Below are 12,006 nucleotides of genomic sequence, written 5' to 3' on the forward strand. Positions count from 1 at the left end.
ACCTTTTTGATCACATCTTCGAAAAACTCAGATTTGTGAGACACGACAGGTCAGAGCCCATCTTCATGAGTGATGTAGCATTTGGAGTATTGTGTTCAGGTTTTTGGTCACTCTGTGTGGTTGTCATACTGGAAAGAGTGCAGAGGAGATTGCCAACACTGGAGGACCTGAGCTATAAGGAGAGGTTGGCAGGCTAGGACTTTATTTTTTAGAAATCAGGACGATGACGGGTAATCTTATAGAGGTGTATAAGATCATGAGTGGAAGAGATTAGGGTAAATGCAGTCTTTTCCACAGAGTAAAGGAATCATGAACCAGGGGACATAGGTTTAAGCTGAGAGGGGATTTTAGAGTGCTATTGGCCCAATGCGGTGGGACGAGTGTATTTTGGTCTGTATGGGCAAGTTGGGCTGAAGGGCCTGATTCTGTGCTGTATGACTATGACTTTTGACTTCAATACATTCTGATATTTCTTATTTTAAATATTTCTCAAATTCATTATTGAATGCTACAGCAAAATCTGTTTCTCAAATCCCATTGAAACATGCATTCCAAGTCCTAACCACTTGGAGGAACAGTTTTCCCCCACATGTTGCCTTTTGATTATATGCTCAAATATGTGGATTTAGGATGTATCTAGCACTTTCGCACTCAGATCAGTGCAACCATTGAGCAACAAATTATGTACTAAATGCTTTGTTGTAAAAAATGGAATTGAATGCTTAAAAGACAATTTGTATTTGAATTCTAATTCTGTTACACTAATTCTGCTCTGTAAAAGCTAAAAATATTTGCATGTTAAAAAGTGCTTTAAGTTGAATTATTCCAAATGATTACCAAGTTATCTACTCAGAAATGTATTTAGTGAGCCAAGCAAACAAGGAGCTTAATATAAAAAGACAGTTGGCAAATGTTTCCAATAAAAATAACACTCAAAACACATTTCAAAAGAACTGAGGCATCAAATAATAGGTTTAGCAACAAATTCCTCCTTTCTGCTCAAAATAAGTTTACGATAAATCAATCTACATAGTAGGATTTTGCATTTCTTCATTCATTCCAAATTGTTGTTTTTAGTAGATTAATTCCCCTTAGTGGGCAATGAGAGAATCAGAGGTGATGTGCTGTTGGTAAGTGAGAAACGATAGGTTACAGGAAAAAAAGGAGGATTAAATGGGCGGAATTACTGCCTCCTATGCCATTGGGAAATATGAGCATTCCACTTAGGAAGAGGAGAAAGGTCATGTAGGAAAGAGATGGTAGAACAGTTAGTTCAGGTTTATCCAATAAAAACTGAAACAATAAAAGTGGGAGCAGGCCATTCTCCAACATTAATGGAGTAAATTGATGCTTGCCTAAAATCGGCATCTGTGGTCTCTAAACACATGTACTTACCTGCAGAACCTGACCCAGATGGTTTAAAGCTATATAAAGGGTACAGACAAGAATTGCAAGGATGTTGCCATGACTCGTGAGCCTAAGTTATAGGGGAGGCTGGGCAGGCTAGGACTTTAATCCTTGGAGTGTAGGTGGCTAAGGGGTAATCTTATATAGAGGTATATAAAATAAAGAATAGATAAGGTAAATGCACTGTCTTTTTCTCCCTAGGGTGGGAGAAGCAAGTACTAGGGAGCGTAGGTTTAAGGTGAGTGAGGAAAGATTTACCAGGAACCCGCAGAGCAACACTTTCACACATAAGGTGGTGGGTATATGAAAATAGTTGTCAGAGGAAATACTGAGGCAGGTACAACATTTAAAAAACAATGCCCTCCATAATGTTTGGGACAATGTGGCTCAGTGGTAGAGTGCTCGGCTCGTGGCTGCAAGGTCGCGAGTTTGCGCCTCGATCCCGGCAGTTACCCAATCAGGGCCGGCCTTTAGTCGATAGGACCTATTTCTCCCAATTGGGCCCCGCGCCTAAGGGGGCCCCCGAGCTAGAGTAATCAAATCAATTGAAGCAAAGATCTTATAGCGCGCAAGATGGTCCACTCCTGCGAAATACAATGAACTGACGCGTAGTCCGCACCGGAGCGTAACCTCCATCATTTCAGTAACCCCGACCCGACTTCAGTTATGCCTCTCGCAGCGTTGCGGGGGAACAGTTTAGGTGTTGTTAAATGTTTTAAATGTTTTTTATCACTTCCTTTTTAAACGGCACACGCCTTGTACTTTTTAAACGACACATACTGCAGATGCTGATTAAACCGAAGACAGACACAAAAGGCTGGAGTAAATCAGCGGATCAGGCTGCATCACTGTTTTCGACTTTTTCAATAGCTACCATGAGGGGAGAAGCGCCGGCACCAAGAGCGAGCGAAAGCGTGGACAGACGGACGAAAGCAACGTTCATAGAGCGGCGTTGGTAGACATTTCGGGTCGAGACCCTTCTTCAGACTGATAGTCAAGGGATAGGATATCGGCATATCTTCCATTCACTTGTCCTTAGTACCGTCCATAGCTCTTGCTCCTCTTTCCCTTGAGTCAGTCAGAAGAGGGGTCCCGACCTGAAATGTCACCTACAAAGATCTTTGGTCACCTATTCCGACCTATGATCGTTGCTTTTGTTTGTTCTGTCTGCGCGTTCGCTCGATCTTAGTGCCGGCGTTTCTCCCCTCAAACTCCGCCAAACAAACACAAACACACACACACACAGACACACACACACACACAGCATGTCCGGCAGATCGCTGCGGGCCGAGAGAGAGTAGAGAGGTAGAGGGGGAAGAAAGAGGTAGATGGGGAGGGGGGTGTGAGGGGGAATGGAGAAGGGGGAGGTGCCCTCACGCTCCCGGGGCAGCTCTCCCGTCCCTCTAGTCACCATGCTTCACGCACACAGCCCCGGCTCCCGCCCTCCCCCCTCTCTCCAGGAAGACGCGGTGAACAATACACGGAGGGCCGGGCCGGGGGTTGCAGCAACGTTTACAAACCTCGGACTCAGCTCACGCCCGGACCCAAGCATCCGTTCCCGCCGCTGGACCTCTCCCTCCCTTCCCTTCTTCTCTCCTCAAACTCCGCCAAACACACACACACACAGCATGTCCGGCAGATCCTTCCTCTCTCTTTTCCCTTCTCTCCCCTCCCTTTGCCGAAACCCTTCCTCAGACTGATAGGGCAGGCTGAGGAAGGGTTTCGGCCCGAAGCGTTACCTATTTCCTTCGCTCCATAGATGCTGCTGCACCCGCGGAGTTTCTCCAGCATTTTTGTGAATCCCTAGACCTAGTTCGGTGAGCGTCCACCGAGGGTCACCCGGAGAGGTGACCGCGGAACCTCTCCGGGCGACCCTCGGTGGACACTCACTGTACTAGGTCTAGGGATTCCTACTCTCCCGGGCAATATACCCTCCCTTTTTTCCAGGACCGAAAATGTCCTATTTTCGGAGCTTTTCGGTTTCTGGAATTTCGGATAAAAGGTTGTGCACCTGTAGTCATGTTTAGTATTTTGTTGCATATCCTTTGCATGCAATGACTGCTTGAAGTCTGCGATTCATGGACATCACCAGCTGCTGGGTGTATTCTCTGGTGATGCTCTGCCAGGCCTGTATTGCAGCCATCTTTAGCTAATGCTTGTTTTGGGGGCTAGATCCCTTCAGTTTTATCTTCAGCATATAAAAGGCATGCTAAATTGAGTTCAGATCGGGTGATTGACGGCCATTCAAGAATTGACCATTTATTTAGCTTTAGCAGTATGTTTTGAGCATTGTGTTCAAGAAGGAACTGCAGATGCTGGAAGATCAAAGGTACACAAAAAAGCTGGAGAAACTCAGTGGGTGCAGCAGCATCTATGGAGCGAAGGAAATAGGCAACATTTCGGGCCAAAACCCTTCTTCAGACTGATAAGGGGTGGCGGGGAGAAGGAAGGAAAAAGGAGGAGGAGCCCGAGGGCTGGGGGATGGGAGGAGACAGCCCGAGGGCTAAGGAAGGGAGGAGGCAGCAAGGGCTAACAAAATTGGGAGAATTCAATGTTCAAGCCCGCAGGCTGCAGACTCCCCAAGGTGCTGTTCCTTCAATTTCCGCTGTTGCTCGCTCTGGCCATGGAGGAGACCCAGGACAGAGAGGTCGGATTCGGAGTGGGAGGAGGAGTTGAAGTGCTGAGGCCAGACCAGACCAGAGCTTCAGCAGCAGCGGCGAGGCGCTGGAAACGTCACGGAGCGGGCGAGACCTTCCTGGGATCGCCGCTTGGAGTTCCGGAGTACTGGGCCGCTGCTCCAACATCGCAGAGCTGTGAGTGCGGAGCTCCAAACGCGGGCGGCGCTGACTTTAACATCACGGAGTCCTGGAACCCTTTACCGGGGGTCGCCAGCGCGAATCTCCGCCCTGCGTGGCCTGTGGACATCGGGAGCCGCGGACTCCGGTGGAAGGTGGCCGACGAGAGGGCCTGAACATCGGGCCACCCGTAGCGGCGTCTAGAGGGTGCTCGGGAAGCCCCGACCACGGGTGAGCATTAGGGAACATCGGCGAAGAGGTTGACTGGACTTTGGTTCCTTCCCTCACAGTGGGGAACTTTGGTGCTGCTGTGGGGAATTTTGTGTTGTGGACTACTGTGTTCAGTGTTTTGTGTTTTTTATTTTTGTATGACTAAGGGAAAAATAATTGTTGTTAAATTAAATCAAATCAAATATTATACAGGCATGAGACAGGAAAAAACATTAAAAATAGGAAGATGACAGTCTTTATGCAAATAATTTTTGATAATTATACCTTGAAACGCCACCATTTCCTTGCCTGTTAACCCTTAATAATACTGTAATTTTTTTAAATTATACCGTAACGTATTTTACCTGATTGAATCAGGTAAAAAGAAAGAACATTGTAGTGTCTTTGACATACAAACTCTTGAATGCTTTTGTTTTTCAAATGACACAGTTCTTTATTTTAGCACTGTAGCAAGTCATATACTAGAAGGATGCTATGTATTCCCATTATCTTTCATGGGATGCCAAGTCTCAACACAGACTCCCTTTTTGTTGTACCAGGTGAGTGGAGGGGATTGAAAGTTGTACCATGGGAGGGAGTTGGGGGGGGGGTATAAGGAGAGAGTTGTACCAAGGGGTGGGTAAGGGAAGAGTTGTACTAGAGGATGAGGGGGGGGGGGGGGGGGGGGGGGGGGGAAGTGGAGTGTTGTACTAGGGGAGGGAGTGGGGGTAAGGGGAGAGGTGTACAGGGGAGGGAGGTAAGGCGAGCTTTGTACCAGGGGAAGGAGTGTGGTAGGGGTACGGGGAGAATTGTACCGGGGGGGGGGGGGGGGAAGGAGAGCGTTGTACTAGGGGAGGGAGTGGGGGGGTGTAAAGGGAGAGTAATACTAGGGGAGGGATAGAGAGCGGGGTGGGGGGGGGGGAGGTAGTGCAGCGCAACGTCCATGTCCGTCCAACCCCAGGAGAGCAGCAGCAGAACCGGCTGCAGCAGCAGCTCCCACTTGCCACCCAGACTGGGGCCGCGGATGAGGCTGAACCCTCTGCCCTGCGGTCCTGGTTCCCTTTCGCCACCACCATTTACCTCAGCCGCTCTCCCGCCAGCGGGCGCCATCTTGGCCCAGCTCGAGCTGACGCGGACCTGACGATGCCGTGACGCTAAAGCGGAAAGCCATTGAAAGCGGCTATTTTTAATTTTTTTAATTATTTTTTTAAACCCGATTTTTCTTTTTTTTCCTCGTTACCGAATAATCAGAATCCCCGGATTTCCGCGGAAAAATCTCATGCCCGATTATAGTGCCCTGAAATAGGAGGACTCTGTATAAACACAGCTGTAATTTATCCATGGTGAAACCAAAATGTATAAAAATGGCCTTTATTAAAATCTGGCAATGTGCACTTTAACATGTGTTTTTTTCTATTTCGAATCTCAAATGGTGGAGGACAGAGACAAATAAATAAATGATAGGTCTTTGTCCCAAACATTATGGAGGGCACTGTATTTGGACTGGTACATTGTCAGGAAAGTTTAGAGGGATGTGGTTCAAACGCAGGTAAATGGGACCAGCTTAAATGGGGCATTTTGGTTGGCAAGGATGAGTTGGGTTGAAGGGCCTATTCCCATGCTTTATGAATCTATAAAGTGATGTGTACACTTGAAGTGTAAAGATTCAAATGTGTTACCTTATTGCCAGTCATTTGTGTAACATTAATCTGCAGTCCCATCGCAGCAAGAAAGCAGGTCACATTGTTATTGGATAGGTTATATTTTCCTTGAATGGGATTCTGTATTACAGGTGTTGCAGTCGTTGGAGCCAGGGTGATGGGTGGTGCAGAGGTAGACACATCAGCAGGGCATTCCGTCTCTTTAAAAAAAATGCTCTGATGTAAACATGGACTTTACAAAAATCAAAATAAAGCCTTAGATACAGGTTTCCATCCTAACTAACAGAAAAACATTGTCATCTAACAGCAATATACTTATACTTAGGAAATTTTGAGAACTATTCATTGATCCCACTGCAAATGCCTATTACCACGAGTGTAGAATTAATAAATTAACAAATAAAGGATCTGTAAAGCAAGCTTTATACAGTCTCATTCTTGTTCCTAATGGATTCAACTCCTGGTGAGGCATATTCTTACTTCCAATTACACATTTCCCTTTGAGTTTGTAGCAACTTTTCCTTTGATTAAATGGACTATATTTAAAATATTTCACTGCAAGCAAACCTGTATCCACACATTCTCTATTCTTACTCTGAATTGAGGCAAGTTGACCTATTTATTATTTTCTATGTTAGAAAGAAGGGGTGTCAATATTCCAGTGAAGATTCCCCATCCCTTTAAAACATTAACAGCTGTTAGGGAACTTTTTTTAAGAAAGGCATTAAACATTCAGAGTAAACAATACAGCAAATAATCAAAACTAAAAACAGTTCAAAAACATTAAAACCAAAATTGCAAATAAAGAAACAGGATTCCTGTCCACAGCCCTGCAATCCCCAAGCATATCAACAAGGAACATTCTGCAGCTAAGTTCATTTTGCACATCCAATCTCCAGTCTTGATCTCAAACTTGAAAATACTTAATGACTGATCATCAATATCTCTGAGGTAGAGAATTCCAAGATATAAAACTTCTACTCCAAGAAATTTCTCCTTCTTTCAATCATGAATGGGAGACAATTAGGCTGCAGGAATGTGTCCTAGATTAGAGAAAACAGCCTCTCGGCCTGTACATTGTTAATTCCTCACAGAATCTTTCTGATCCCAATTAGATAATCTTTCATCTCTCAGCAAACAAAGACAAATCTAACTTAATTTCTTTCAAAGGAAAATCCCATAATGGCTTTTTATCAGTGTGTTTTAGGCAATGTATTCTTCATTGTGCATGCACCTGAAAATGGAACTCAAAGGTCCCAATGAGTCTCACCATCCCCTCTGCAATAAAGGACAACACACCAGTCACCCACCCATCTGTTTGCAGCTTCTACAGGCACTTGCCAAACATGTGAACCTGTATTCAAGATCCTACACTTTTATTAGTTTCTCGTAGGATGGAGAAACTGAGCAAAATAATGTGCTGGAGAAACTCAGTGTGTAAGGCAGCATCTGTGGAGTGCATTCAACGTTCATACCTTTAGGTTGTTTGCTACCCAAGCAGAATGAGGGGCTGTTCGTCCAGTTTGCATGTGGCCTAACTCTGGCATTAGAGGTGATCAAGGACAGAAAGGTCGGAATGGGAAAGGGAGTCAAAACAGTTAGCAACCGGGTGATCTAACAGGCCTTGGCAGGCTGAGCACAAGTGTTCAGTTAAACGACCGCCTAATCTATGCATGGCCTCGCCGATGTAAAGGATGCCACATCAGAAGAACCAAATGCAATAGATGATCTTTAAAGAGATGCACATTAATCTGTGTCACCTGGAAGGGCTGTTGGGGTCCCTGGATGTATGCAAGAGAGGGGGGTGTAGGGACAGGTGTCCTGCACACCTCCATTTAAAACTCCCCCCCTCTCATCCAATGTCCCCTGGTGTTGGACATTTCCACCCTGGGAGAAAGGCAGCTATCTGATAAACCTCCTCTGTAACCTTCTTGTGCTCTACTGTTCTCATAGAACAGTGCAGCATTGGAACAGGTCCTTTGGCCCACAGTGTTTGTGCCAAACATGATACCAAATTAAACTGATCTCACCTGCCTGTACATGATCCATTGCCTTCTAATATTTTCATGTGCCTATCTCAAAGACCACTATCATATCTGCCTCCACCACTACCCTTGGAATTATGTTCATAAGGGAACCCTGGGAAAAAGGTTCTGTCCATCCAATTTATGCCTCTCATAATTTTACATACTACTAGAGTTTTTCCTCAATTTCCAACAATCCAGAGAAAACAATACAAGTCTATCCAACCTCTCCCTGTAGTTGAATTCCTCAAATCCAAGAAGCATTTTGGTAAACTTCTGCGCTCTCATTACATCATAAGTGATAGGAGCAGAATTAAGCGATTCAGGCCATCAAGTCTACTCCACCATTCAATCATGGCTGATCTCTCTCCCTCCCAACCCTGTTCTCCTGCCTTCTCCCCATAACCCCTGACACCTGTACTAATTAAGAATGTATCTATCTCTGCCTTAAAAATATCAATTGACTTGGCCTCCAGTCTTCTGTGGCAAATAATTCCACAGATTTCCCACCTTCACTCCAAAGCTTTCACGTCCTTCCTGCAATGGGGTGACGAGAACTGTACACAATACTCCAAACTTTGGAGAATGCAGTCTTCGGGGAGGAAGCGGCCGCTTCAGTTCAAGCCGCTGAAGAATGTTCACCCGACGCCGATGATCCAGCTTCGCGGCAAGAGGGCCTGAAAACACCGGGTTGGCTGAGGAGGCCTTCCCTCACAGTGAATTCTGCTGTGGGGGACGTTTCTTGTTGATTTCTATAGTGTACTGTTCTGTGTCTTTTTTATTTTTTATGGATTTATTGACATTTAATCTATTCAATTAGTTTAATCAATCTCTGTAAAGCACTTTGGTTCAAAGTGATTTTGTTTAAAAGTTCTATATAAATAAATATTACTTACTTACTTACTAAATGTGACCTAACCATAATTGTAGAGCGGCATCATAATTTTCTGACTTCAATGCCCCTAGCAAAGAAGCAAGCATACCATAAGCCTTCTTAACCACCTATCTACTCTTGCTCCCACCTCCAGCGACCTATGAACTTGGACTCCAGGATCCCTCTGCTTATCAATGTTGTTAAAGGTCTTGCCCTTAGCTGTATACTCTCTCCTTATTATAACCTCCCACAATGCACACTTGCTCGGGTGAAACTCCATCTGCCATTTCTCCGCTCATTTCTGCACCTGGTCTATATCCCACTGTATCTGTCGACAGCATTCCTCACTGTCTGCAACTCCTCCAAATTTTGGGGATTCGTCAGCAAACTTACTCACCAACCCATCTACATTTACGTCTAGGTAACTTAAATATATGACAAACAGCAGAGGTCCAGCCAGAATATCTTCTTTCCACCACAAACCTGTCTTCTGTGAAAGGATCACCACGGGTGAGAGAGGGCTTCTCGCTTAGGAAAAATAATAGGTCCAGAAGCAGAGGAAGAAAAGCTTGACGTAATGGTAAGTTCAGAACACATTGAGGTATGAGCACAGGGGTACAAATGTAAGGCCTCTATTGAGGACAAACCGTGCAGCATTGGGGAGGGAGGTCAAGCGGGGGTTGGTAAAAAAAAAAAAAAACTCGATAGGTGGGTACTAGTTTGTTCCCTTTCCAGAAAACATTTGTCTCCGTTTGTTGTAGAGTTTCGTACACATTTCTACTCTTAATTGTTCTATGAATTCATTGTTTATGAAATTCCAGATCATCCTGCGGCAGTAACTTGCAATTAATGTGTGAAAGCAGAACAGAATATGATAAATGGGATGAATTTGTCTTCTTCTACTGTTCTTTTTGCCATCAAATTTCAAATGAATTTGTTTATTTTCATTGCCTGAGTGGCAGGAAAGATACAAAAATGTACAATCTGCATCCTATTTTTTTTAATACAATGCGATTCTATTTCCAACTATCAATACAAAACAATTTAATTGATACTTTTACAATGTGTCAGAACAGAAAAGCTTACTCGTTTTACTGAAGTTGGCAGCTGGTGGAAGTGCTTCCCATTGGACCTTACTCAGGGTTATGTTTACATTCTCCATGGATACAGTAGAATCACTCAAGCATGTGTATGTTGTATTCAATTTTGCAATGATGTCTAAAGATCTTGCGGTATTGAACAAATCTGGTGGGATCCAAAACAGCCAATGAATATAAAATTATTTGAAATAGCCACGTATAAATACATTTGCTAAAATAGGAGTTAATACACTGAACAGCAGAAGTAACTACAAGGTACAACATTTTCTATTATATTAATATCTCCTTTTTTCCCTTTTTTTTAAATCAAAAAATTTATTCAATTATTAAAAAATAATATTTACACTACAATAAAACAAGCCAGAACCCACCACCATAAATACAATACAAACATATATCCATAATAAACTATTATACAATTATGATACAATCCTTATTGAGGATACATTCAACACCCTGCGGAGCCCAGCGGTCCCGGAACTCCCTCAGGGTGCCCACAGACAGGGCTTATTCAGATTCAATTCAATTTTTTAATTGTCATTGTCAGTGTACAGTACAGAGACAACGAAATGCATTCCCTTTCTAATCCCACCCGGGCACGGACGTAACCCCGGAAAAGGGCCAGGCAGCTGGCTCGGGTAGAGCCCTCCGCCGTCTGGTGCCGTGACTCGCGGATGGCCAGCTTGGCCAGGCCCAGGAGCAACCCAACCAGGACATCTTCAGCCCTACCATTAATATCTCCTTAGCAGGCTTAACTTTTTTTCCCTGTTACCAGCCGGGCAACCTAGGCAGCTTTTTAGGTTGCCAAATGGCAGTTTAGGTGGTCATTTAAGATGGCTTGCATGACACGTGCGATAATGTGCTCGGTCGAAGTGATGTTTACACCCCAGCGGTATGAACATTGGCTTCTCCAATTTCAGGTAGTCCTTGCTGTCTCCCTCCTTCCCCTCCCACTCCCAGCTCTCACACAGCTCTTCCATTATTTTTCCCGACCCCCGCCGCCCCCCCCCCGACCCCGACATCAGTCTGAAGAAAGGTCTCAACCCGAAACGTCACCTATTCCTTCGCTCCATAGATGCTGCTTCACCGCTGATTTTCTGCAGCTTTGTCTACCAACGGGATCCCACCACTGGCCACATCTTCCCATCTCCTCCCCTTTCGGCTTTCCGCAGAGACCGCTCCCTCTGTAACTCCCTGGTCAATTTGTCCCTTCCCACCCAAACCTCTTGGCACTTTCCCTTGCAAATGCAGGAAATGCCACACTTCTTGCTTTACCTCCCCCCTTGACTCCATTCAAGGACGTAAGCAGTCTTTCCAGGTGCGACAGAGGTTCACCTGCACCTCCTCCAACTTCATCTATTGCATCCGTTGCTCTAGGTGTCAGCTGCTCTACATCGGTGAGACCAAGCGTAAGCTTGCCGATCGCTTCGCCCAACACCTCTGCTCAGTTCGCAATAACCAAACCTGATCACCCGGTGGCTTAGCACTTCAACTCCCACTCCCATTCCTAATCCCATCTTTCTATCCTGGGCCTCCCCCATGGCCAGAGTGAGGCTCACCGTAAATTGGAGGAGCAGCACTTCATATTTCGCTTGGCCAGTTTACATCCCAGCGGTATGAACATTGACCTCCAATTTCAGGTAGTCCCTGCTTTCTCCTCCTTTTCCCAGCTCTCCCTCAGCCCACTGTCTCCGCCTCTTCCTTTCTTCTTCCCGCCCCCCCGCACCCTCACATCAGTCTGAAGAAGGGTCTCGACCCGAAACATCGCCTATTTCCTTCGCTCCATAGATGCTGCCTCACCCGCTGAGCTTCTCCTGCATTTTTGTCTACCCATTCACACAAGTTCTGTTATCCCACTTTTCTCAACCACTCCCTACACATTAGGGGCAATTTTACAGACAAGTTTACCTACAAATCTAATGCATTTTTGGGATG

General features: G+C 45.2%; 1 protein-coding gene across 1 annotated transcript in view; it reads right to left on the reverse strand.

Moving 5' to 3' along the window:
* Window positions 1-12,006, reverse strand: part of lamp1a (lysosomal associated membrane protein 1a) — a 54,240-nt gene that overhangs the window by 26,947 nt on the left and 15,287 nt on the right. The window contains exons 4-5 of the mRNA XM_055644702.1: window positions 10,058-10,216; window positions 6,092-6,273 (exon numbers count right to left, since the gene is read on the reverse strand). Of these exons, the coding sequence (XP_055500677.1) occupies window positions 6,092-6,273; window positions 10,058-10,216 (341 nt within the window). The remainder of the gene's footprint in view (window positions 1-6,091; window positions 6,274-10,057; window positions 10,217-12,006) is intronic.

This window comes from Leucoraja erinacea, chromosome 13, assembly GCF_028641065.1.
Source record: "Leucoraja erinacea ecotype New England chromosome 13, Leri_hhj_1, whole genome shotgun sequence".
Classification (NCBI taxonomy): Eukaryota; Metazoa; Chordata; class Chondrichthyes; order Rajiformes; family Rajidae; genus Leucoraja; species Leucoraja erinaceus.